Genomic DNA, 25,434 nt, shown 5'->3' on the forward strand with positions numbered 1-25,434 from the left:
TACCATATTCCAGAAAATCATCCAGCAGGATGATGGCCTTAGTATAATGGAGCCTTGGATAAACCCTCAACTTGCAGTTGCAGATTTAAAATAAAGCAAAAATGAATGGGGATATAAGAAAAAGAAAAGAATGAATGGGAATATAAGAAAAAGAAAAGGCTAGTCTCGTAAGAATTCATAAAAATAAAAATAAAAAGAGGTTATATCTTCCCATGGCCTATAAATACAAAGCCTGCACCATGTTAAGTGTTCAACAACAACAAAATCCCATCTCACACAACCTTATATTTCCCCTCCCTCTCTCTCTTTCTCTCTAAAACAACTCTGATTCCACTGCTTTCATGCTTCCGGTGATCAAAATCCTCATAAAATCTACTGCTCTGATAGTAGTGCCCCAACTGGCTCTCGTCAGGGACATGGTGGGTTACGAATCCTCTATCAAAACCCGAATCCTTTTCGAGTGAGAAACGCAAAATCTTCGAAACCCTTTTCCGGATTTTTCATTGATTTCTCTCACACAACTTCACTAACAAAATGGATTCAGTCAATTTTTATGACATCAAAACTGAGAAGGCGAACGCAATCTTGAAATACCGCCAGCTTCGAAAACTCGCAAACTTGTTTCGGTTGATTGAGGTGCTTGCTTTTCTGCTCCTGCTTTCCAGGTTTTCTGTCCAACTCCCTCATGCTGTCAAGAACTCTGGCTCTTACTTCAAAGACATATCCGGCTTCATGGTAAGTCCTCGCTTCGTGTTTGTCATTGGAAATGTAATAGTTATCGTTCTCTTCGCGAAGTCGGGCAGATTTTCAGCTAAAGACTCCAGCACAGGCAGCTTGGGCGATGATCTTTATGAAGAGTTTGTTCAGAACAGCGAAAAAAATCAGAAACTTCGTGGCGATGTGATTGAGTACCAGGCCATAAAAAACACACCTAAGGATGGTATAGTTTCTGAGCAAGCTCCTCAAACTTTGCAATTCAAGAACTTCACAAGGAGTCAGTCAGAGAATTTAGAACGCGAGGTTTGCAAGAGCTCGCGGCGCTTATTGAAACGATCGGAGACAGAGAAGTTCAAGAAAAACGTTCAGCCTGGTGGGAAGCCGGCAGGGAGTGTGTATCCTGAAGACGGCATGAGTAACGAGGAGTTTCGGAGCAAGGTTGAGTCGTTCATTGCAAGGCAGCAGAAGTTTCGACTGCAAGAAGGGTTCTCTGTAAACTAGGGTGAAATATGGGGAATCTCTGTTTATGTTTCCTTTTTTCTTCTCTTTGGGGGATTGTGGGGTGTTTCTATATGTATTAGGACATTGCTATATCAAGCATGCAATGTAAATCTACTGTAGTTCTGTTCATATTTCACTCTAATTATTCTCCGTTTTTAGCAGAAGCAATTATGCCACTGATTTAGTAATTTTGTCAATAATTACTTTTAAAACAACAATTTTCTCTGGTCATGTTTCGTGGCTAGGATTTGGATTCGACAACTCAATATGGTCAGGTATATTGAAGGAAGAATTAAAAGTCAACCTCCGAATTTTGTCCAAGGCGGAACTTGGGTAAAAGATGGATTAGTCATGAATGAAACCTTTCCCTTCCAATTCCCATATAAAATGGTGAGATTTCACTCTCACTAACTAAATATCCAATCTTCAACTTGGACAAAATTTTGAGGTAAAAGTCGGCCTTCATTTCTTACTTCGACATACCTTAAATCTAGTAAATTAACTAATATGATCTAAGTTTAGACACCAAATATGACATATGGGCAGTAAAATAGATAATGTAAGCATACATCTCACTCATATCAAAACTCGCCTCTTGCTTTAGTTCTCCATTTTTACCAAAACCAAAAGTTGTCCAAGTGGCATGACTTCCAAGCATGTGCCAATAGGCCAAAACCAAATAGGTAATTCCAATTTTAAGAGAATAAAATTGCAGATAATTAGAGAATTTTCCAGAGGTGTTTGGTATGGCATCATTGCAAAGAATGTATTCCAAATTCTATTCTGACACATCATTATGAATCAATTCCAAATTTTCTTGTTTTGGGGGGGGATGGATTGGATAAGTTAGGAGCATAAAGTCTAATGAGTTTTTCCTATAAAACTGAAACAAATAGAGCGAACTGTAAAGCACTTCCTAACACAAACCAGAGTAAGAGGGACATCCACCTATACAAAGCACTAACTAAAAAAATCTTTGCCTTTTCAATAGCACTAACTATATTAACTTTTGGTAACCCCACTAAACTATAGCCTTATTGGATTACCAATATGTTAAACATAATTCACAAGAGAGTGCTAGATGTTACTTGTATTTTATTAAGAGCAAAATTTTGTTTTGTAAAATTATTTACTATTTTTAACATTTTTGATGTGATATAAGATTAAATAGTCTTTTTACTCTTTTTATGTTGATAAAGGGGGTTCTTTAATATATAGTTTAGATAATTTACAAAAATTAAAATTAAACCTCTCTCTCTTCCCACTCTCATGTTTTCTCTCTCACTTTCTTCCTCTCCCCTTCAATTAAAAAACAAAAATAAAAAATTTTACGCACTTTGTATGTGGGCATATACTAGTATATAATAGAATTGGTAGACTTACTATTAGTGCTTGGTACAACTACAAGCTAGGGAGTTTTCTTTTTTTTTTTTTTGTGTCGGAAACACGGTCCAGTATACCAACTATCATAATATAAGTGGTTTGAAATTTTCATTTTCAAATATTCAACCACTTGTATAATGACACTTGATATACTGAGTTATGTTCTAAGTACACTTAAAAATCTATCCAAGCTAAGAGTTAGAGAAAAGATCTTCAAGGATGTTCTTGCCACATAGCAATGTCAAAAGTACTTATCCAATCAAAGGTGGCGTGTGTATAACTAATTAGGAGTCAATATGGCCTGCACAGGTTGAGAAAAGATCTTCAAGATCTGTTTTTCCAATTGGGGTAGCGAAAGAAAGCATGAGAAACCAATCACAATGCCACTCAATAGCTACAAAGGTACGTTTAATAACTATTTTGTTTTTCATTTTTCAAAAACAAATTAACTCTGAATTTCAATACTGAAAGCTACTGTTTTGGGGACTGTTTGATAACTATTTTCGCTCATAGTTTTCAGCTTTTTTGAAAACTAAAAAACTTGTTTGGTAATATTTTAAAAAACATGACCAAAATGATCCTTCTGAATGCCAAATATTTGAGAGGAATAAAAAGATCAGCAATCTATCAACCAAAGAAAATTGATGGTATGTTTCATAGACTCAAACCAAGAATCAAGCAGCAAAGAATTGAGGAGACCAACCAAATGCCAATACAGCACACGATTGTAAAACTCTTTCACATTTTCTTTACCAAAACTTAGAACTTAGTAGCCGAAGCCGCTTGTTCAAGAAAAACTGAAGATGGAAGTGATTCTCTGCACGGTTGGTCCTGAACTCGTCTCTATCAAAACCTCCCTTGCATCATCAGCTTAAACAGCATCTCTGGACCATATCCTGTACGGTTAGCCATCAATGCAATCCGCATAAATGATTCCTCTGTCTACTCCAATCATAATCGACTCATTCAGCAAAAGCAAGTCATTGAAGTGTATAATTGCCCCAAACTATAGTAAATTGTAAAAACTAAGCAATAGAACTGTCTAGGTATGCATAGAACGGGGACACGACACACGATTCTTCCAGAGCTTCAGGTACCATCTTTCTTGCCGGCCTGACAATCACAAGGAACATTGTCAATGACATATGCACGGAGATGACCTATTTTCTTTGTAGTTTCAGTGTTTGGTTGCTAAGCATTAGAGACATTCCTTCCAGAATTTTGGAAAAGCAACAGAACCACGACTAGCAGATTAGTTTCCAATTACTCAATTGAAGCAAGAGAAGTTGACACAGTCACTCTCATCCCCCATTGTAGAGGCCATACTCAAGAAACTAGGGCCGCTAATCGATCCCTTTGTTTACCTACTTTTAAAACTAAAAAAGAAACCAACATTACAAGTTGGATACATACCTATGCGACATTCATAATCTATAAACTCCACAATCAGCCATCTTTGTGGATTCTCAAATATGGACAATGCATTCTTTATCCTCGTCAAGCAAATGCTAACCATCAGTTGGACAATCATATTCCCATGCTTTGTATACCATACTCTTGTTTCCGGAGTTGCATGACTTGTCTATTTAAAATCCCTTGGTATTCCAAACTACAAAAGACCCCTTGTTTGCAAACTCACATGGATGGAAACCACTCATAGCCTTTCCCATGAGTGCCATAGCAGCGATGCTTGGAAACTGCTTCTTTCGAAACTCATCTACTGTTGGCTTCAAACATTGCGATTGAAAAGCAACCACTGCTTCAGACTTCTTTTGGGATGCTACTTTAGACCACCTCTGAATCCAAGGATGAGAGAGCGTTATATTTCGACCTTTCCCGGTGGAGTCAATGGGAGATGACTCATGATTCCTTAATACCATTGCAGTTTGATCTGGCACCATCTGTTCTTTACCAAGAAATCTGCCGGTGGCAGGTTGTGAACTAGTCATACTGCACTTTATAGTTGTGTTAGAAGATTTCTTGACTTTTTCACATGAAGAGGCTTCTCCCATTTTTGAGCTTTTTGTACCATAAACAGGCTGAGAAGCCGTCAACTTGAGCCGTTTAACCCACCTGCTGCTTGGTTCTGGTCCCTGAGATCCTTCTGGACATGCACTGGATTTTGAATTTGTGGGATGCTCAGCATGGGAAAGGAGATGTTCGACATCCAAACTCTGGGTTCTTGAAGTGCTCGTCTCCCTTTCTTCTGCTGAATCAGGAAGCTCTTGATTTATGTCAGGTAATTTTGTGTATGGAAGTCTAGCTCCGTTCTCTTCTCTACCTGAAGCGATGGCTGATCGAGATTTTGGTGACTTCTTGCCACTCTCAACATGCTGCAAAATTCAAAAATCAGAATGGCAATTTATTGCTATGCTAAGTATATTATTAAATTCAGTTAAACATAGTGTGATCCTTTAAAAGCCAGTTTCCTGGGAACGCAACATAAAAGGTGTTTTGGATGAACAAATATTGATTCCAAAACTATGTTACTTAACCAATATTCCCAAAAGCAGAATTATATAAGTTACCTTATCTGATGCGGATACCTCCACACCTGATACAAGAAGCAAAACCCATTATTAACCGAAAGACATGATGAAACAACAATACACTGAAAACTTATAATATTTTTATACTATATGAACTTAGTGATAATTACTTTTTAAAACACAAGTTAATCCAAGCATGATGCTGTAAAAGCTAAATAGCCTGCACATTTAAGATGGTATAAATATTGTTCAACAAAGTTGCGATTCCTGAAATAGTACCAGAAAGAAGGTTATCCTGGAAAGCATCCATGTCCATAATATCTGTTTCAGATGATGATTCGAGTGCTTGAGCCTTGAGAACTCTTACATCTTCCCCTCCATCGGTATCTGTAGAGCTCCTGTAAGGTAGCAGCTTCAATCTAGGTTGAGCAGGGAGACCATACTCCGTGGAAAAACCAAAAAGATCACTGAAAGCTTTTCCTTTCAATTTTGTTGATACAGTTGACTGTCCAAACATTTGACCTACTTCAGGCAAGTTAACACCAGTCTTTTTCGTGATCTGAAAATGGTGAGCTGTCTTTGAAAACATTGGAGGACCCCTAGATAATTCTTCATCAGCGTTGACAGTGGAGCATATTCTCATAGTCTCTATGTTATGCACAGAACGCTGCAGGCTTGGCAGAGATCCGGATCCGTGAAATACTTTTTCCGGCCTGGTCACCTCTGTGGGGCTGGCGTGGCTTGAAAGCAATCCAATACCAGACTGATTTTGCATTTCTAGGAAATTCTTACCGAAATAATTCGGTTGCTGCATACTGCTTGTGGAGGGGTCGTGCCGTAACAAAACCATATCATTCTGCCTTGGCAATGAACCCCCTGATCTTTGAGAGACAACATTGTTATGGAAGTTATTCTCATGGGCCAACAACGTGGAAATTGCGTGATTACAAGTGTTTGTGGCATGTTGTCGAGGTGCTACAAGGGAGTTGGATAGATTAATTTCCTCTTCACTACACAGGAAAGATGACAAAGAAGTCCACTCACCTTTAGATTGATGCGGCACAATTTTGGAATCTGATCTCAATGATTCATCCCGAAAAGATTTGGAATCAGCTAGGCTATTGTTCTCAAGAAAATTATGATATTTCACCTGTCGCTCTGGAGGTGGTGGGGCGGCTTCCAGAGCCCATGCATCAGTAGGAATCCAGACAGGCATTGCCGGTGGGCTATTCTCACCAAGTAATCCCCCATGGAAAGTAGAATTGTCCTGATTCAGTTGAGCCACACTAGTCTTTGGAGGAAGATTGAACATTGGAAAGGACTGGCCTTCCCATATCTCCTTCCTTGTTTTCTTTGAACTCTCTGTCAAACCGAGGCCCTCATCGATATTTCTTACTCTTTTCGGTTCAGTTACTTCTCCGAACCCTCTAAACAAGGAGTGTTTCTTAACACCATGATTGCGTTGTTGGGCCTCCTCATGACGAATCGATACATGGCCACATGCTTTGGTTTCTGACTTACAACTTGTGCACCTCCAATTAGCCATCCAGACAGATTCATAAGGATGTGAAGCTAGCTCACTAGTTCCTTCACTACCATGATAAGATCGCACAACCGGATCAGACATGATAAGTAGACTTATAAACTCTACCTAATTTCGAAAATATCAAGTTGATCTCATTCGCATATCAGAAATCACCTAAACAGCCAAGACACCCCTGCAACTCATCAGAGTCCATATTTTCATACGTTATATCAAAATTAATCAAATTCTAAGCCTTGAAAATCCAATACGTATATAAAGGTTTCAAATTTATGCTGAGAAAATTCACATTCTTTTTCCCAGATTATAACTGTGGGGGGGAAAAGAATAAAAACAAACACTTCTGCGTATTGTTCTTGTTGCTAAAGACACCCACTTTTCAATTTTTGTTAATGCAGGCACCTAAAATTCCAGCATTTTTTCACACAATAATTGCAACCAAGTATATAATTTCATCATCTATAAATTAAAAGTTAAAAAAAAAAAAAATGAGATTAAAAGAGAGAATTGAAGCTAAAGTTACCTCCAAAGGTGAAGATCCACAGGTGAAGATGGTAACCAAGGCTGCCAGATATGAGAGAGTGAGAAAGAGAGGTAGCAATTAACCCAAAAGAGAAAAGCTTTTATAGAGGAGGAGAAGGAGAGGAAGAGGAAGGAGCATCTGAAAGCCGAGGCTTGACAGTGTTTGCTCAGCCATATAGCCACAGCCACAATATGTGAGCTCCGGCGGGGGAGGGACCCAATTCACCTGCGCTTTTTCTATTGGTTCCTTCTCTTTTCATACTTTTTCTTTTGTTTATTCGTTCAATTATTTGATAATATTGCATATATCTGTTCATAAAAGTATGTACGTGAATCATTTTATTTGGAAATTAGGATAAAACGGGACCCATTTATTTTTTGTTGTTTTTTTAACATCGTAGGATGTAATAAACGGGTTTGTAACGCACAACAAATATGAGTTTATGGTTAATTTGGATTTAATAATTGACACAACTGTTAACTTGTAATGGCATTCAACTTGGCAATTATTTCTCTTCTTGCGATACTTACTAAATTAGAAGATATAAATAGGGGATTTTGGAAAATTTTGAAGCAAATTGACGAATTTACATGAACTTTCACGAAGCATTAATAAATAATTTCAGAGTTAAGGGAAAAGATTTAACATAATGTGTTATCGTGTTTTGAAAGTTACGACACTTCATATAACACATAGATCAAGAAGCCTCAAGAAGTAGTTTTCGATTTGCCTAATTTTTGAACACGATCAATTAAAAAAGCGAATATAAAAGATTAATCATTCGCATCATTAATGAATAATTCAATGTGGGCCTTATAAAGGATCAATTAAACCTCTCTTTGTCTAAAATGAAATCACAATACATGATTACCTATGAAACATGATATTCCATTTGAGTTTAAGTAAGTTAACAAGAGTAAAGATAGTGTTCTTATCTCTCTACATTCTAGTTTAAATCTCTTTTTCTGTAATGTAGATAGCAATCACTTGTATAAAGAAAAACAAAATACATAATTCTTGTTAGTAAATACCAGAGTAACACGTAGGTAAATCAAACGCATTGTTCCTATTGGTTGAAGACGCGTACAAACCACAGTGTCCTTCCAAAAAAAAAACCACAGTGAGTGATAAGCGTGAAGATCTTTGTCCAAAAGAAAAGATAAGCATGAAGACGCGTGCAAACAAAGCATTGAAAATGAAAGATGGCAGGCTGAGGCTCGGCTCGTTTTTCCAGACATTTCAGAGCGGAGCCAAGAAGCAAGCAGAGCAGAGATATGGTATGGACCAACAAAGTAAAATAAATAGATAAAATAAAAAACCAAATTAATAGTATCCTAGTATTTGTTGGAGAGTTTGGTTGCCACGAATCTTGTTCACCCACCAAACATCATTGGTTGGGCCACATTTTATCCACATCATGTCATTGGGAGGTCCATTTGTCTATTGGACATTAGCGATCGTATAAATAAGGATAAGCTGTCATTTAACTTCTAAAATTATTACTTTAACTAAAATAAGTAATGATATTCATACTATGTTTTTATACCATATTTTTATACCAACTTAGTTGGTATCTGATGTGGACTGCCACATTATTTGAAAATTTTGCAAAACCCAAGAAAAGGAAGGAGAAAGACTCCTCGTATACCACGATCATCATTTAATTAACTAGTTTTTCTTAATTATTAGTTTATTAAATAATGAACAAAATTTAAAAATCTGATTAATTCAAATGATGTGGCTGTCCACATCAAATGCCACCTAAGGTGGTATGAAAATGTAGTACAAAAACATAGTATGAATAACATTACTCAATTAAAATTGACTTTTTTGAATTACTTTTTCGAAACTTTAACGAAAAGTTCATGGTACTGTTCACTTTAACGAAAAATCACATTTTTACACTAAAAAGTCAATCCTGGTACTATTCACTTTACCCTCTATTTGTCATTATCGTTAAAACTCAAAGTTTTCAAGCCATTTTCATTAGTTTTCCTTTATTTTTTTGGTAAATTAACCCCCTGAACTATTTAAAATAAGCCAATTGATCCCTTGTCGGTAGATTCCATCCACTATTTTGTCAAATTCAAAGGAAAATTATTTTTTCATTCATCAATTCTTACTTGTCAACTATAATCAACAATGTAATTATGACATGTGAAAACAAAATAATATGTAATGACAATGTGAGATAGTCTGTTGTGTAAACGTTTGGTTTTTTATGTTTCTTCATTAGGCTATATATTTTGAATTATTTTGTGTCCATGTGTCAAAATTTTAGTGATAGTTATAGCTGACAAGTAACAATTAATGATGAAATGACTAATTTGCCCTTGAATTTGAAGGAATTGATTCCAAAATCTAACGGAAAAGGGTTAATTGACTGATTTTAAATAGTTCAGGAGGTTAATTTACCAAAAAAATAGTTTAGGGGTCAATTTCAATTGGGATGATAGTTCAGATGGTCAAACATCAATTTACCCTATAAATAATACATCATCTCTCTATCTCTTTTTTGTTTGCTTTTAGGACTAAATTAGACCTAGCAATTTCTTACACGATCCGTTAATACAACACGTGACACGAAAATAACGGGTTTCGGTTTAACACAAAAACTAATCGAGTCGTTATCAAGTCACACGATAACAATCGTTAATAACGGGTCCTTAAAAGTAGGGATGGGTTCAGTTCAAAACAGTTCGGTTTTTTTGCAAAAAACCAAAATTGAACTGAAATTTTGGTTTGGTTCTGTTCGGTTCGGTTCATTTTTTTCGGTTTGGTTTTTTCCATTTTGATTTCAATTTGGTTTTAGTTTTTTTTTTTTTTTCAAAAAATGAAAAAAAAAATTGAAATATGAAATTTTAACATCTCCAACACAATCATAAGCATTCCAACTAGAATTAAAGACAATGAAAATAAACATTTAAAGTTCAACTAGAATCATCAATCAAGTGTTCCAAAGTCCAAACTTAAAATAAACATCAAAATTTAAGTCTTCAAAAAGTCCAAATTTAAAATAAACATTGCATTTCAAGTTTTCCACACCTAAAATAAACATAACAAAGTCCAAACTTTAAAGAAATATTCCACTTAACTAAAATCATAAAGTCAAATAAACCTTCAAGGTTTCATGTCTTGCACACACTTCTTCTCTTCAAGTCCTTAAGCTCAACGCTTAGGCGGCCTAGGAGGCAACATAGCACATAACTTTCACTTGCCATTTTTACATACAAATAAAAAAAGAAAGAACATGATGTAATGTAAGTATGCAACATAGCATCTAATTAAAATAGTCTAACAAAACCAATTGCAATAAGTAAGATTACCTTTCTTAAAGCCGATTCCAACATTAAAAATGTGGAATTTCACCTAGTAGGAACATCCAAAATCAGAAGCCATTTTCTATCTATTCTCACTTTCTCAACACACTTTTTAAAGCTCTCTAACCTTTGAGGGGAAGATCTTACATACCTAACCGCTTTACGAATGCTTTGTATAGCGGTATTCAACATCTTTATCCCATCATTCACAACCAAATTAAGGATATGAGCAAAACAACTCATGTACAAATATTTTCCATCATGCAAAAGTGCATTAAGAATCCCCCACCCACTTATTCGGTGCACCAAATCCCTTATACTGGAATCATTTGCAGAAACATTGTCAACCGTAATAGTTAACACCTTCTCTATGCCCCACTCCACCAAACACTCCTTCAAAAGTTGAGTAATAGATTCTCCTTTATAATTTGGAATGACACAAGAGTTCAAAAAAATCTTTTTATGTAACATCTAATTATCATCAATAAAATGAGCAGTGAGAACCATGTAATTTTTTTGTTGAATAGAAGTCCTTGTATCCGTTGTTAGACACACCCTAAATGTCTTCAATTGACTTTTCAATTTCTCATTTTCAGAGTAAAACAATCCAAGTACATCTTTAGCTATTGTCTTACGACTAGGTACTCTCCACAAAAGACATGCATGCATGCAAAAATGACGAACACCATCTCCCTCGACGAAAGAAAACGGTAACTTGTCTCTAATTATCATCTCAACACAAGCCTTAGTAACTTCCACTTGAGAAAAACCTATAGCTTCCAACTTATCTTTTGTGCTAGCAAAGGTTAAGATCTTTTGCCTATTTGCGGCAAATATTTCCTTATTAGGACCGTAGCTTCTAGATCTTACTAAGTGATTTCTTATACTAGTTGTACCATTTTATCCGTGTTGGTCATATACGGTTTGTTGCAATACTTGCACAAACCCTTAACTCGACCTCCCTCAATTATCTTATCAAAGTGCTCCCATATTGTAGACCTTTCATGATTTTTTAGTGAATCCAAGAGAACATCTTCTTTACGTACTTGATCACTTGAGCCACTTCTTTTGGAGTTGCGTCAGAGGAATTTATGGATCCACCATGAGTAAGAGGAGTTTGTTGAGGTGCCACCATGGAGAGTTGAGGCGGAGTCACTAACAATGTCCTAAAATAAGAGAGAGAATCATTACAATTAATTATTAAATAAATTGAGACATAAGAACCATAGAGAAAGTATAGAGATGACAACTTACTTGCGATGGAGTAGAAGTAGATGAGTTTAGTTTTTCACGGGATCTATTTAATGATTTAGATCTCTTTTGGAGATGCTTTTAGCATCTAATGACAATTCAAATAAAAATATTTTTTTGGTGGTATTTGAATATACAAAGATTTTAAAGTGATTCAATAAAGGCTTTTAAGTGCTATTTTGACTAATGGTCCATTTGGAGGTGCTTCTTTATAAAGTATTTCTAGTAACAAACACTGCAATTAGAAGCAGTACAAATGTTTAATAAAAATACTAGTGCTCCTTAAAAAACATTGAAGTATCTTCTAAAGAGAAATGCTAGCTACCTGATGGGTGCATATTTTCATATATTATTATCATATATTTCCTTTGGATTTTGTCTATATGAATGGGTTAAATGCACTAATTATATTGTTTTAATTTATAAGGATTCAATACTGGAGTTATGCAAAAAAGGAGTGGAAAACAAGCTTTTCGGATGTCTAGAGTAATTTCATTGGAGCAAGAGGCTAATTAACTGCACCAAGACAAATGCATGAAACTGCAACGATTTTGGAGATCAAATGGACATGGAAATGCTATTCAATGGACTTTAGGAGAGAACTTAATTATTAATTATTATTATTTCCGTTATTTTTCATTTTCTTTACTAAAGACTTGAAAGTCCATTAGAACTAGGATTAGTGGTCATTTATTTGGCATTTTCTATTAACCTTTCCAATTCTTGCCGTGAGGTTATATTAAGGAGATCAATTCTCCTTGTGGAGAGTTAGAAAGCTACCAAACACAATTCATATCAAACCATATAAGGGATGCGGCAAAGAAGGGAAGAGGAAGAGAAGTTTATAGTTTTCTTTTCTTTGCTAGGGATACGATGTAGCCGGATCATGAATACTTAATTTCCTTGTGGCAGTGTTGTTATCATGTCTTTTTATCTTTATTGAGTATCATTTGCTAATCGTAATGCACTTAATTTTTATTTAGATGCTTGATCACATCTAAGTTTTAGTTATGTTGACTTAATAATGCAAGTTAGAGTAGATGCCATACATACTTAACTTGGGTTTAGCTTCTTGCAACTGATACCATAAACACCTATTTGTAGATGCCATGCAATTAGGGCTTGTGTGATTTTCCAACGATTTCCATGAAGCTTAATGGGTTCTCACTTGTTTAAATTCGTCTAGATGCCATAGAGGGTTGACATCTAAGGATACTTTTGATGCCACCAGATGCCATGGCCGTTGAATAATTTAGGGAAAATTGATCATCAATATTGGAGAACTACTTGAGCATAACATATTAAGGGAATTAAGTAGGATTGGTTACAGTGAATTCGGATGCCCTAGGTCTACTTTCTTATGTTTTCAATTTATGATTTACATGCATTTTATTTCCAAGCTTTATTTTATTTCAGTTTAATTCAAAATATCAAATATTTTCCATTAAAGCTTCTCAATTATAATTTGTTTCAATTTAGTAAGATAGACTTCAAAATCAATTCGATCTCTGTGGGACTATATCCGTGCTTATATGCTTGCTGTCATTTGATTCGTATACTTGCGAGCACAAAAATTTGAGACTTAATGAGCCTAATTTTGGTTATCTAATTTTCGCAACACTACCTTCCCCTGTTGAGAGCATTTTTGCGCACCAGGATTAACTCTAGGTATGCAATGTATGCTTACCACCCATCATATATCTTGTTATGTGTCTTTTAAAACAATCACCTCACCTTACTTACCTCACCGGGCTGGCAGCAGTAACCAATGGCGGAGTCATAAAAGGACCAAAATGGCCCTAGGCCTGCCTTAAAATTTTCTTCACAGAGAAAAAAGTAGAGTTATCCCTCTTATTTCCAAAGATTTTCAAGGATTAGGGCCCTAACCAAAGGGAGAGGAAGTAGGCAAGAAAGTTGGTTCTCTTAGCATTTTAATCTTTTCCATTTGGTGCTGGTTGTTATTGACAAATTTGAATTATGCTCCTATCCACGTGGGATTTTCATGTTCTCTTTAGCCCGTTTATATTAGGCTATTTTCTTCGCCAATCAACACGGCCCCCGATTGGTCAAGACAAAATGATGAAATGGAGTGGAATTGAAAACTCAACACCACCGTCACCGAGCAAACAAACATGAGAATCAAACCAAAAATCTAGAGCAACAAAGTAGTGGCAAAAATTGATAGTGTTGAAACCAAATTTGCACACCGTCATAGATGGTGAAGGCACAAATTCAAGCAACCTTAAAACAGAGAACAACCATGAGCAAGCCTAAGACTGGGGGGTGGGAGGCATGCCGGCCAAAGACTTTTCGATAGTGAAGTTAGTAACCAATTTTAGACTCAAGTAGTGGGCAAGAGAATTAAAGTATTAAGATTACATTACTAAAGATGAACCCTAGATAGGGTTTTATACCGTATATAGAGGACTTTTTTAGGATAGATTATCTAGAAGTAGATATTGCACCTTCTTAGGAGTTATGATTACTTGCGATGCACCCCAATTCCTAGATTGTAGGAACTCCAAGACTTATGAGGAATCTAATTATATCCTTATCTGGATCAGATCTCATGCCTTGCAGAACAAGCATGGTCATACCAGCAGAGTCGTTCGAATTTCGCGTAGTACCCCAGAACAGGATGACAGTGGCACCGTTGCTTCATTTAATCCAACTTCGCCTAGAGTTGTTGAGTCCATGACCGGACTTCTGAGACAACAGTATTCGGATCAACTTTACTCTGACCCTAAAAAATCATCCAATGTCTAGAACAATCCTCCAATCTGAAACATGCAATCAAGGCCATTAAATTAGAAAACTGATGCAATTTAGAACTTTGGTTCCAATTGCGTGAATTTAATTTAAATTTGCAAGAAAATTTGAAAGAGGGAAACAACGATAAAGAGGGAGGGAGTTAGATAGAGGGCATGAATGTGAAAGAGACAAAAAGAGAAAAGAAGGAGGATCACAAAGAGAATGAGCGCATAGTAGACCTCCAATAGCTTTCCGTTAGGTATGCTTGGGAAATGTCAATGTTTTAGGTTGAGCAAAAGTAGTTGTTTAACGAGGTGAATGAGGAAGCATACGATTTTGGATACCTCATTGGTTACGCCCGGAAAGATCAAGCTAAAGGTTGGGACGTTTACAAGATTTCGAAGAGATTGCCACACAGACTTTTCTCCTCCGCAGCACCTACTGGATGAGATCTCAAATTTGAAGGCAAAGCAGAAAGAGCTTATCTCCAAAAAAGATATGGACCCCGATGTCCCTAAATAATCCTATACCATGTCCAAGGAGAAATGAATTGTGGAAGATTCTTGAGATTTTCCTGGCTAATAGGGGGTATGTCTCGTCTACATCTTCAAATCATTTTCTTTTGCAATGTGGATTATTTTTTGCTATTTTCTTATTTCATGAGTGAATCTAAACTCGATAAATTTCTTTAAAGTAGACAAACTTTATATGGGAAATAAGTGGTAGACCAGAATGTAGATAAGTTTGTGGGTTTGGGACAAAGCTAGAAAAGCCCCCCCTATGGCAACATTGATTTGGGGAACATTGCCTCCCAGAGTTAGCATTCATAAAGTATTCTTATCGTGATATCCAGAATACCACCTTACTCCGGTACCAGAAATTAAACATTAAACTCATGAGAAAACTTTTGCTTTTGCACTTAATGAGATGCATTTATCAGAGTAAAGACCTTCAAATTGTACCTAAAGATAATTTGCGAATAAATGTTGAGTGTTTTGTGCCCTGCCTTAGTTATTGGGCCAAAGGTCTTAATATTTCACAATGTGATGCTAGGGGAAAATGATTAGCCTCGTATCCGTTTCCAGTGTTGGAAACATGATCGTCAACATGTGGGTCGGAAACACCTTTCAAATCCTTTTGTTAGACCCTAGCTTTGAACCTAAGCGTTTCCAATCAGACTACTTCGATTAGTTTGACCAACGCATTTCTGCGTATCAGAGCTTCGTTGGTCAAACTAACCGAGGTAACACACGGTGTTGCAGAACATACTTGGCTTAGTATGTTGGTTCGGGATAGAAATAGTCGTACTTGGTGTCAAAATTCAGAGCCACCTTCAGATGATTTTCAGATTACCATTTTCGACTATTCCCTCGAATGATGTAGAGCCCAGTTTGAATGTTATAACCCACAACTTTGCTGGTTGTATAAACTTTCCAGAGGTTGAATGGTGCATTGGACTTCTATGTCAATGCGCCATGTGTTAGTGCCCGTAGCTTACCAATCGTTACCGTTCTTGTAATGGTTCGAGTCTCCTAAGCTACTAACCATTCTTGTAATGGCTGGGCTAAATAAGGCTCCATTGGCAGTGTAACTTTGAACTCTTTTAGACTTGTGTTCATGCAAAGTTTAGGCCCTGTTTGGAAAGAGTAGGGTACTCCCTGCATCATTAAAAAAAAAAAAAAAAAACAAACACTCAAAGTAGATAAACTTTCTTTTATTTATAACCAAGAGTAAAGTTGGTTGACAAAAGGATGTGATTAAATATGAAAAAGATTGCCTACATATTTCCGGGATGGTGAATCAAATCATTGGTGCATTTCTAAAAAAATATATGATATAATGTAAAAAATTACACCAGGGATCACTTTTGACGATTAGCTTATGGTAGGGCGTGAAGAAATGAGTTCTCCATGGACTTGTCTTCTCTTAGATGGCGGCATTGCGATTGGTTCCAGAGAGGACTACCTACATATCCTATGGAGGGAATCAAACCGCTTGTAGTCCGTATTGTGCTATGTTTATTTAAGTTACCTGGAACAGTTAACAAGAGGTTCGATTTTTCCTAACCAGGCCCTGTCTCTTAACGCCGGTTCTTCTACTTCTTTGGTTCAATCTTCTATTCATTATTATTCCTAGATAGTGAGGCAGGTACTACATGTTGGGGGAATAATGCCCATGGTGTGCAACCATTCTCAACCGAGGATAACTTTGTAAGGAGATGGGTTGCCAAATCACATGGAAAACTTTTAGGTATTTAGACAATTTTTCTTGCACTTTGAGTTGTATCATTCCAACAGTATTGTGTGGAATTCTATCAAGAGCTTGGATGGTGGATATTCTGAAGTTGACTTTATCGAGGACACCCATATTTGTAACTACACCCATGAAGAGGAAATTGTCTTTCAACCCATTATCGATCAGAACCCTATCTACCATGGCATCAGAGATTTGTAACTTGATATAAGGGTGCCATTGGGGAAAGTATATGTTTTTTGGTCTGGTGACGAGGTTTCTTAGGTGATATGTTCTTTGCATCATCTTCTTTCCTTTCTGCGCCCTTTTGAAGTAATCTCGTTTTCCTCATACACAGTTGATTGTCGGGAAGGATTTCTTCCTCGAATGGTAGGGCAGTAGTAAACCCGGGATCTTTGAGAATCTTCTGGTGTGTGCCTTTGGGATAAGCTCCTTGGCCAGGAGGCCTTGATTTAGATTTGCTGTCTCTAGAAGAACCTGAGTGGTAAAGACTTCAAGGCGGGCGATAATGTTTTTGATAGCGTTCATCACTTTGTCTAATCTGGAGAGTTTGGATCGTTCCTTGGTTCGCATGTTCTTCTTAAGATCTTTCACTGATGTATGTATCTTTAGGGCATCTTCCCAAACCTGATCCATAAAGGAGGCATCTTTGCTCCCTAGGTCTGTGTCTTGCCATGGGATGATATTCTAAACATAGCTTCCATAAGGTGGAGTGATATGGTTGAGAGGAATATGAGTTCACTCTCAATGAAAGCACCAATTGTTGGAATCAAATTCGCGCACCTCCGTGTGAGCACAAATCTGAATAATCTGTAGTACAATGAAACAACCGTGACCAAGCCCAAGGGCGATGAGGTGTGTTGGCCAAAGGCTTCCGATGGTCAAGTTAGTTAATGATTTTAGACTCAAGCAGTGGGCAAAAGAATTCAAGTATTTAGATTGCGTTACCATAGATGAACCCTAGATGGGTGCAATTATATCGTGGGAGAAAGACTTTTTTAAGATAAAATCCTCGTTTGAAGCCAAGAGAATTCTAAAGGATTTCTAGAAGTAGATATTGCATCCTCTTAGGAGTTGTGATTACTTGCGGTGCACACCAATTCTAGATTGTAGGAACTCTAAGACTTATAGTATCTGATTGTGTCCATATTCGAATCAGATCACGTGTATTACAGAACAAGCATGGTCATCCCGTAGAGTCGTGATAGTGGCATCGCTACTCTGTCTGACACAGTCGGAGCTGGTGAGTCCAGGACCGAACTTCTGAGGTAACTGTATTCGGATCAGACTTACTTTGACCCTGAAATTCTAATCCCATATTAGTTTATCTGACTGAAATAATTAGTACAATTCGACTTGCCAAATGAGTTGTCATAAACTCATGGTCATAGAGAACCTGGCTAAAAAAAAAGAGAGGAGAAATTAGGTTCTCATCCTTCCTTTTGCTACTCCATTGATTAAAATCCTATTCATTTTCAATTTTTGATCAAGGTCCTTGGGTATTATAACATCATTAATTATTTTAATAATAAAATATTTTTTTATTTCTAAATATATTCATTTAATGTTTAAAATGTTACAATTAGTATATTTATATTTATGACTAAATTTTTTTATCATATATTTTTAGCTTTAGTTTGTATCCATTTTTAATTTGTACCAATTTTCTTTTCAGTTTTAATTCGTACCCATATATTAATTTCTTTTTTTATCCATATTTTTTTAAAGTTATTTGTATTTGTACCCATATATATTTTTTTATTTGTACTTTTTATTGTGCTAAATGTACCCATGCTAATTATATGTACCCATTCATGTAAAACTTTTTAATCTTAAAATGTACTCATTCTTAAATATACCAATTTGTTATATGTACTCATTCTTAAATATACCAATTTGTTATATGTAAAATGTACCCTTTTTTTTGGGAAGTGTTATTGACACTCCAAAAATCTTATTCTATACTCCTCACAAATTTATTTTTCTTTCCTAATATAGAAAGTTTGGAGTGTATAATGAGATTTTTGGAGTGCTAATAACAACTCCTTATATATATATATAATCTATTCAATTTTTTTCTAATCCATATTTAAACTTATATGGGTACATTCTTTTTTCTTTGATTTTAAAATGTATCAATGTCAAATTTAATCGAAGAAATTTACTAATGTTATTAAACCTAATATCTTTTTCTTTTTTTGTGATTTTGAAGAATGTACCCATGTTTTGATACAATAATTTTTTTGGTTAATTTTGTTGAATGTACCCATGTTTATATATATATACAGACACACAATAGTATATTTATATTTTAATATTTTTAATCCCACAAATTATGGTTTTTATTTAAAATTTCATTTATATAAAAAACTAAAATTTCTAATTTTTAATTTAAAAAATATAGTAACGTACATAGAAATAAATTATCACATTAATTTTAGAGACCTCGATCAAAAATTAAAAACAAATAAGGTTTCAATCAAAAATATTCATAACTAAGGATCACATCCAAAATCTTCCAAAAAAAAAAAAAAAAAAAAAGGTTAAAAAGGCTTAAGACCCCGACGCTGCGTTTTGCTTTTATTTTGGCAGTCTAATTTATAAAAGCCCTACCAAAACCCTAATCCAATTTCCACCACCTCTCTTTCTGTGTATTGGACTCTTGAGAAGCCATGGGAAAGGTGAAGGGCAAGCACCGTTTGGACAAGTACTACAAACTAGCCAAGGAGCATGGCTACCGCTCCCGAGCTTCATGGAAGCTTGCCCAGCTCGACACCAAGCACCAATTCCTTCACTCTTCTCACGCCGTCCTCGACCTCTGCGCCGCGCCCGGCGGTTGGATGCAAGTCGCCGTGCAGCGCGTTCCCGTCGGCAGCCTCGTGGTCGGCGTCGACTTGGTCCCTATCGCCCCTGTCCGCGGCGCCTTCTCGATCCAACAGGACATCACCAAGCCAGAATGCACGGCCAGGCTCAGAAAGCTGATGAAGGAGAATGGCTGTTCGGCTTTTGATTTGGTGCTTCATGATGGGTCGCCCAATGTCGGCGGCGCGTGGTCTTCGGAGGCCACTGCTCAGAATGCTTTGGTCGTTGATGCGGTGAAGTTGGCTACTCAGCTTTTGGCTCCCAAAGGAACATTTATTACTAAAGTATGTATTGAATTTCATATTGGCAATTGGGTTTTTGTTGGTTTGTGTTGGATTAGAACTTGAAACTTAACAACTCAAAGTTTAAACTTTGAGTTGTTAAGTTTCAAGTTCTAATTTTTTGGTTCATTACTGCATTCCATTTAAATTCAACTTGTTTTTCAAGTATTTTTCTACATTTAATAATTTGTTTTCATAATTGAAATTTTTTTTCGGTTCAATTTATATTCTGAATGGGGCCGCAGTTGGAATTAATTTTACTTCTGTATGATTGAAATTCGTGTTTTCAATTTGTTTTTCGAGCTCAAGCATGTTAATATCAAGATTTGAATTGTGGACGTCCTTAACCATACAAGTATTTTGTTTATGTATTTCGATTAGTTTTGTTTAAGAAGCTGGGCGCTTATTATTGTTTTGTCGCAGATCTTCAGGTCGCAAGATTATAATGCTGTCTACTATTGTATGAAGGAGGTGATTTTCTACTTCTTATTTACTGTAATCTTTACATTGTTGGACTAGTTGATACTAGTATATAGATCACAAAACATATTTATTCCAAACCTCTGGATTGATTAGCATGTCTGATCCTGGTATATAACCTGCAGTTGTTTGAGAAGGTTGAACAGGATAAACCAGCAGCTAGTCGTAGCTCTTCTGCGGAGACGTATCTTTTGGGTTTTAAGTACAAGGCTCCTGCAAAGATTGATCCGCGTCTACTTGACGTGAAACATCTATTTAAGTCTGTAGAACCTCAGAAGAAGGTAACTCATATTAGATGAAACAGAATACCAGCTTTACTTAAGTACAAAATTCTTTCCTTTTTAAAAAAAAAATATTGTTTTAATATATTTGTTTCTCCTTGTAACTCCTTGATATAGGTGGTAGATGTACTAAGAGGAACAAAGCAAAAAAGACACCGTGATGGGTAAACGTTCTTTCTAATTTTTTTTTCTTTTATATCTTTACCTTGATCACTTTTGTATGAGCTTCAGCATTGTAATTACCAAAAACAGGGTGATTGCATGTGTTTTTTCTGCAAGATTTTATAGTCTTTTAAGTGGTTATTGTTTTTTCCCTATAAATTTCGAACATGGGTAGGCAGTTTTTAACTGCAGAGTAACACAGATGGGTCAATGATTTTGTTCTATCCATCATTGACCTTGTTTGTTCAAACTTTTATTAGTTCTTATGATTGCTATCTTGACCCGGTTCTCTTTATATTTTTGAGGTTCCTGTGATTGCTATCTCATAAGTGTTGCATGATTGTGTTCTATATACAGGTATGAAGATGGAGACACAATTTTGAGAAAAGTGTCTTCTGCTGCTGCTTTCATTTGGTCTGATGTTCCTCTCGATATCCTTGGTTCTACTACTTCCATAAGCTTTGACGATGAGGCATCTTTGCCCATCAAGGATCATGCTTTAACAACAGAAGAGGTAGTCCCTTTTTTTTTTTTTTTTTTAATTTTTTTTATTTGCATGTTCTCTTTATATAGATTTTACTTTCCCCTACTAGCTGAAAAAAATGTGTTTTATCAGCCCCTTAAATACTTTGGAACCCTTGTAGTGTTCCAACCACTTTAACTATTACGGTTTGACAGGTTAAAACTCTCTGTGATGATCTGCGTGTGTTGGGGAAGCAAGATTTCAAGTACCTTTTGAAGTAAGAAATGCTGTTTCTTTAATCTATAAAATGCTCTTTTAGATTTAAAGATTGGCTAGACCGTTAGATTCTTTCCCTCCTTTTTAATCTGTAAATCATGTCTCTCTGCTGCAACAGAATTTTTTTTCTCACGTTAGCATTACAGTTGTTGAGGGAAGGTATCTTTGCATTCTCTCTGCATTTTTTCTCTCTCGTTATCATTACAGTTATTGAGGGAAGTGTCACCAATTAATTGTTAACTGTAAGAGTTGGAATCACTTTGTCTGTTCTTTTATGGTCTATGATACCTTTATGCATTTGGAATGCATCTACTAGACATGCAGTACATTGCAGTCTAGGTTTCTTGTTTCTTAGTGCAATCTAAGTTGTTATGATTGTATTGTCATTTAGGTGGCGGATGCAGATAAAAAAGGCCTTATCTCCGTCCCAGAAGGCTGACGCTTCTACTACAGATGTTGAAAAGGAGGAAAATGAGGAGGATGATGAAGACAAAATACTCAATGAAATGGAGGAGCTGACGTATGCTATGGAGCGCAAGAAGAAACGAACAAAGAAGCTTCTAGCAAAAAGACGAGCTCAAGTTTGTAGCTTCTTGCTTTCTTTTTGCGAATATTTATGCATGATTACCTGCTGTTATTGTTGAGTCATGAAACTGGTAGATGGTTAATGTTCTGGGGGAATATACACCATAGTTTGGAGATACAATGATAATTAATTAAATGAAGCCTGAGATTGTAAAGTTAGACTTTCTAATAGGTTTTAAATCCATTAATCAGTGCGATGGACTTGGAATCGCCACCTCTATTGTATGTTTGTATGCGCATTTTGGTTGGATTTGGTGCCTAAATAGGATTGCAAGGCTTTCCCCAGTTTGGCCATACAGTGTTTACAAAGTTACTTGTTGGATTGGTACTTAGGGCAAGTGATGATATAGTGTAGACGATAGTTTAACCTTTTCAATCAAATAAAAAGCTGAAAGTTTGACAGCTTCTCTTTTTATGTTCACAAATAGTCTGCCTTCTCTTTTCCCTTTTTTTCAGTTCAACAACTTATCCATGTAGAGTTAGATGTAAAGTTGTGATCTTTCAGGATAAGAACTATTGGTTATTTCTTTATTATGAATATCAACGTATGGCACATTGATCCTTTTCATTAAATCTGTATACTGCAGGACAAGGTACGGAAGGCAACAGGGATGCAAATAGATGCACTACAAGATGGTTATACTGACAATGAGTTGTTTTCTCTCGCTTCCATCAAGGTATGCTTTCATTTCACAATCTACCTTGACACGTTGATTTTTTTTTGTCTCGGGAATCTGATTTCTGATGGAGGAGCTTTTTTTTGAACCTCGAAAGTTCATTTTGATGGGCCTTTGGGGAAGTTAGATTATATTTTTCAAGTCCTTGGTACAATATAAAGGCTTCTATTTCACAATTTTTCTTCTTTTCATGAGCCATTGGGACCTTAATATACTTGATTTATTTATTTGTTCCGAAACAGAAGAGCAAGAAGCTAATATTTAAGTATTTAAAAATGGTGTTACTGTACTCTATAATTTGGAAATACCCATATTTTTTTATGTTATAATTTTGCAATAGATGTTTCAAGCAGAACTAGTATGCTACTAGCTTACTGTTAGTTGGCTTTTCTTTCTCCCATTGTCCATTGACATTTGAAAGGATTTCATTTTTTTCTCCCCAAAGATCAAAATCTTTCTTTTTGTTTTTATGTTCCTTAATTTTTTCTTGACGAAGATAGCAGGTTCTGACTTTACCAACTCTATGTATAAATATCAATGCATATCTTGACTGCATTCTCGTCCTTCAGGGTAAGAACGATCTGGTAGTGGTTGATTCCACTGAATATGATGGTGAGAATGGTGACCTTGGAGATACTGAAAATGGGGAAACCCATGAGAATACCCAAGAAGCATCATCCAGTGATATGGACTCTGATGATGAACGCAGAAGGTTATTCTTCTTGTACCTTATATTAGCATTAGATAAAAAAATAATTCTATCATCTGTGTTAAATCATGTATTACTATTTATGATGTTAGATATGATGCACAAATGGAAGATCTTTTCGATAAGGCATATGAACAGTACACCTCCAAAAAGGAGGGAAGTGCAAAGCAGCGGAAACGTTTAAAACAAGCACATTCTGAGGACGCTCAACTTTTGGAGGTATGAAGCTTTCATTACGCGTGGTGATATAAACAAAAATTTCACTTTAGTTATGGGTCTCATGCTGTGGGTCTGTAGGGGAGTAGTATTACTTAAAATCTCAATATCTTTCTGCAGAATTTTTTTTGATAGGCATGAGCGCATAGATGATAAAAGTATTTATATCTACAGCACAATACTGCTTGTGCTCATAAATCTATTTATTTATTTGGCCACTCAGGATGTTGATGGCGGTGATATAGTTCAGTCTGATTATGATTCAGACAAAGACCAGGGTATTCAGGAATCGAATCCTCTCTTGGAATCACTTGATGAGGGGGACGGACCTACCCAAGAGGAAATTATGAATAACTGGTTTAGTCAGGATATCTTTGCCGAAGCTGTAGAGCAGGGGGATTTGGATAACTCTGGTAGTGAAGATGAAATGCAGGTTGAAAAGCAGGAGAAACTTCCCGTGCTTGAAAAGGCCAATGAAAAGACTGCAATTCAGAATGGTAAGGAAAAGACTGCAATTCAGAATGCTAAGAAAAATACGGAAAATGATGCTGCAGGGACCAAAGGCCATAAACTTCAAGCTTCAAAGGCCGACGATGATTTTGAGATTGTCCGTGCTCCGGGTACAGATTCAAGTGATGACTCATCATCAGATGAATCCGAGGATATGGATATAGATAAAAAAGCCGAGATACTGGCGTGTGCAAAGAAAATGCTGAGGAAAAAGCCAAGGGAACAGATGCTTGATGATGCCTATAACAAGTACATGTTTGATGATGACGGCTTGCCCGGATGGTTTTTAGATGAGGAGAAGAGGCACCGTCAGCCAATGAAACCTGTGACCAAAGAAGAGATTAATGCCATGAAAGCACAATTTAAAGAAATTGATGCCCGTCCTGCAAAGAAGGTGGCAGAGGCTAAAGCTCGAAAGAAGCGAGTTGCCTTTAGGAAGCTCGAGAAGGTTCGGAAGAAGGCAAACACAATATCCGACCAGCCAGACATCTCTGATCGTTCAAAGAGGAAGCAAATCGAACAAATGTATAAGAAGGCTGCGCCTAAAAGGCCTCAAAAGGAGTATGTGGTTGCAAAGAAGGGAGTTCAAGTCAGGGTTGGCAAGGGTAAAGTCCGTGTGGATAGACGGATGAAAAAGGATGCAAGGGGCAGTGGGCCGGGTAAAAGGCCTGGAAAAGGCAATTCGAAGAAAGGAAAAACTGCTGCCAAGGGTGAGAGAGGAGGCAAGGGTGCCGGAAAGGGTGACAGAGGCAAGGGCCCCGGAAAGGCTTCAGGAAGGCCGACAGGGAGGAAGGGTAGGAAGTGAAAATATAGGCAAGCACGACTGAGCTTCCGCGTAATAGTGTGTTCGTTAGCTTGCACGATTGATTTTGTTTTTCGTTTTTTTTTTCCTGCCATCTCATTTTTGTTTATTGGAAGAAGTTATAATTTTGAGTTATTTGTTGTATTAAAACCTTAATCCTTCAGGAACGAAACAGTTTTTTTTGTAAAGTTATGAGGGGTTTTACTTGGGTTTCTGTAGTTTAAACCTGAGCAGTTGTCCGTTAGTTCCCATGGTGAAATTGAAGTTGAAATTTTGCTCCCGATGGTTTGAACAATTTCACTTGTCCCATAACTTGAACTTGGGAATTTTAGCGCCTGTTTGATATTCATCAGTTTTTAGTTTTCACAACCATACCGTAGTGTTAATTGGCAACATAGC

General features: G+C 36.4%; 3 protein-coding genes across 3 annotated transcripts; 2 read left to right on the forward strand and 1 right to left on the reverse strand.

Annotated features, from left to right (window-relative positions):
- The first annotated feature begins 244 nt into the window (after positions 1 to 244).
- On the forward strand, positions 245 to 1,436 carry LOC137729716 (uncharacterized). The gene has a single exon (XM_068468724.1). It carries the CDS (start codon positions 535 to 537, stop codon positions 1,216 to 1,218), a length of 684 nt encoding a protein of 227 aa, XP_068324825.1. The 5' UTR covers positions 245 to 534; the 3' UTR covers positions 1,219 to 1,436.
- Positions 1,437 to 3,722: 2,286 nt separating this feature from the next.
- Positions 3,723 to 7,231, reverse strand: LOC137728672 (uncharacterized). Its single transcript, XM_068467400.1, has 4 exons — positions 7,157 to 7,231; positions 5,370 to 6,682; positions 5,130 to 5,155; positions 3,723 to 4,934 (listed from the first exon to the last, which is right to left on the reverse strand). The coding sequence occupies exons 2-4, from the start codon at positions 6,634 to 6,636 to the stop codon at positions 4,188 to 4,190; spliced, it is 2,040 nt and encodes a 679-aa protein (XP_068323501.1). The 5' UTR covers positions 6,637 to 6,682; positions 7,157 to 7,231; the 3' UTR covers positions 3,723 to 4,187.
- Positions 7,232 to 19,350: 12,119 nt separating this feature from the next.
- Positions 19,351 to 25,315, forward strand: LOC137727927 (uncharacterized). The gene is made up of 11 exons (XM_068466794.1): positions 19,351 to 19,877; positions 20,298 to 20,345; positions 20,480 to 20,635; positions 20,753 to 20,799; positions 21,155 to 21,311; positions 21,476 to 21,537; positions 21,928 to 22,117; positions 22,709 to 22,798; positions 23,368 to 23,510; positions 23,600 to 23,726; positions 23,947 to 25,315. The coding sequence occupies exons 1-11, from the start codon at positions 19,404 to 19,406 to the stop codon at positions 25,036 to 25,038; spliced, it is 2,586 nt and encodes an 861-aa protein (XP_068322895.1). The 5' UTR covers positions 19,351 to 19,403; the 3' UTR covers positions 25,039 to 25,315.
- The last annotated feature ends 119 nt before the right edge of the window (positions 25,316 to 25,434 follow it).

The sequence above is a fragment of the Pyrus communis genome, chromosome 3 (assembly GCF_963583255.1).
Source record: "Pyrus communis chromosome 3, drPyrComm1.1, whole genome shotgun sequence".
Lineage (NCBI taxonomy): Eukaryota > Viridiplantae > Streptophyta > Magnoliopsida > Rosales > Rosaceae > Pyrus > Pyrus communis.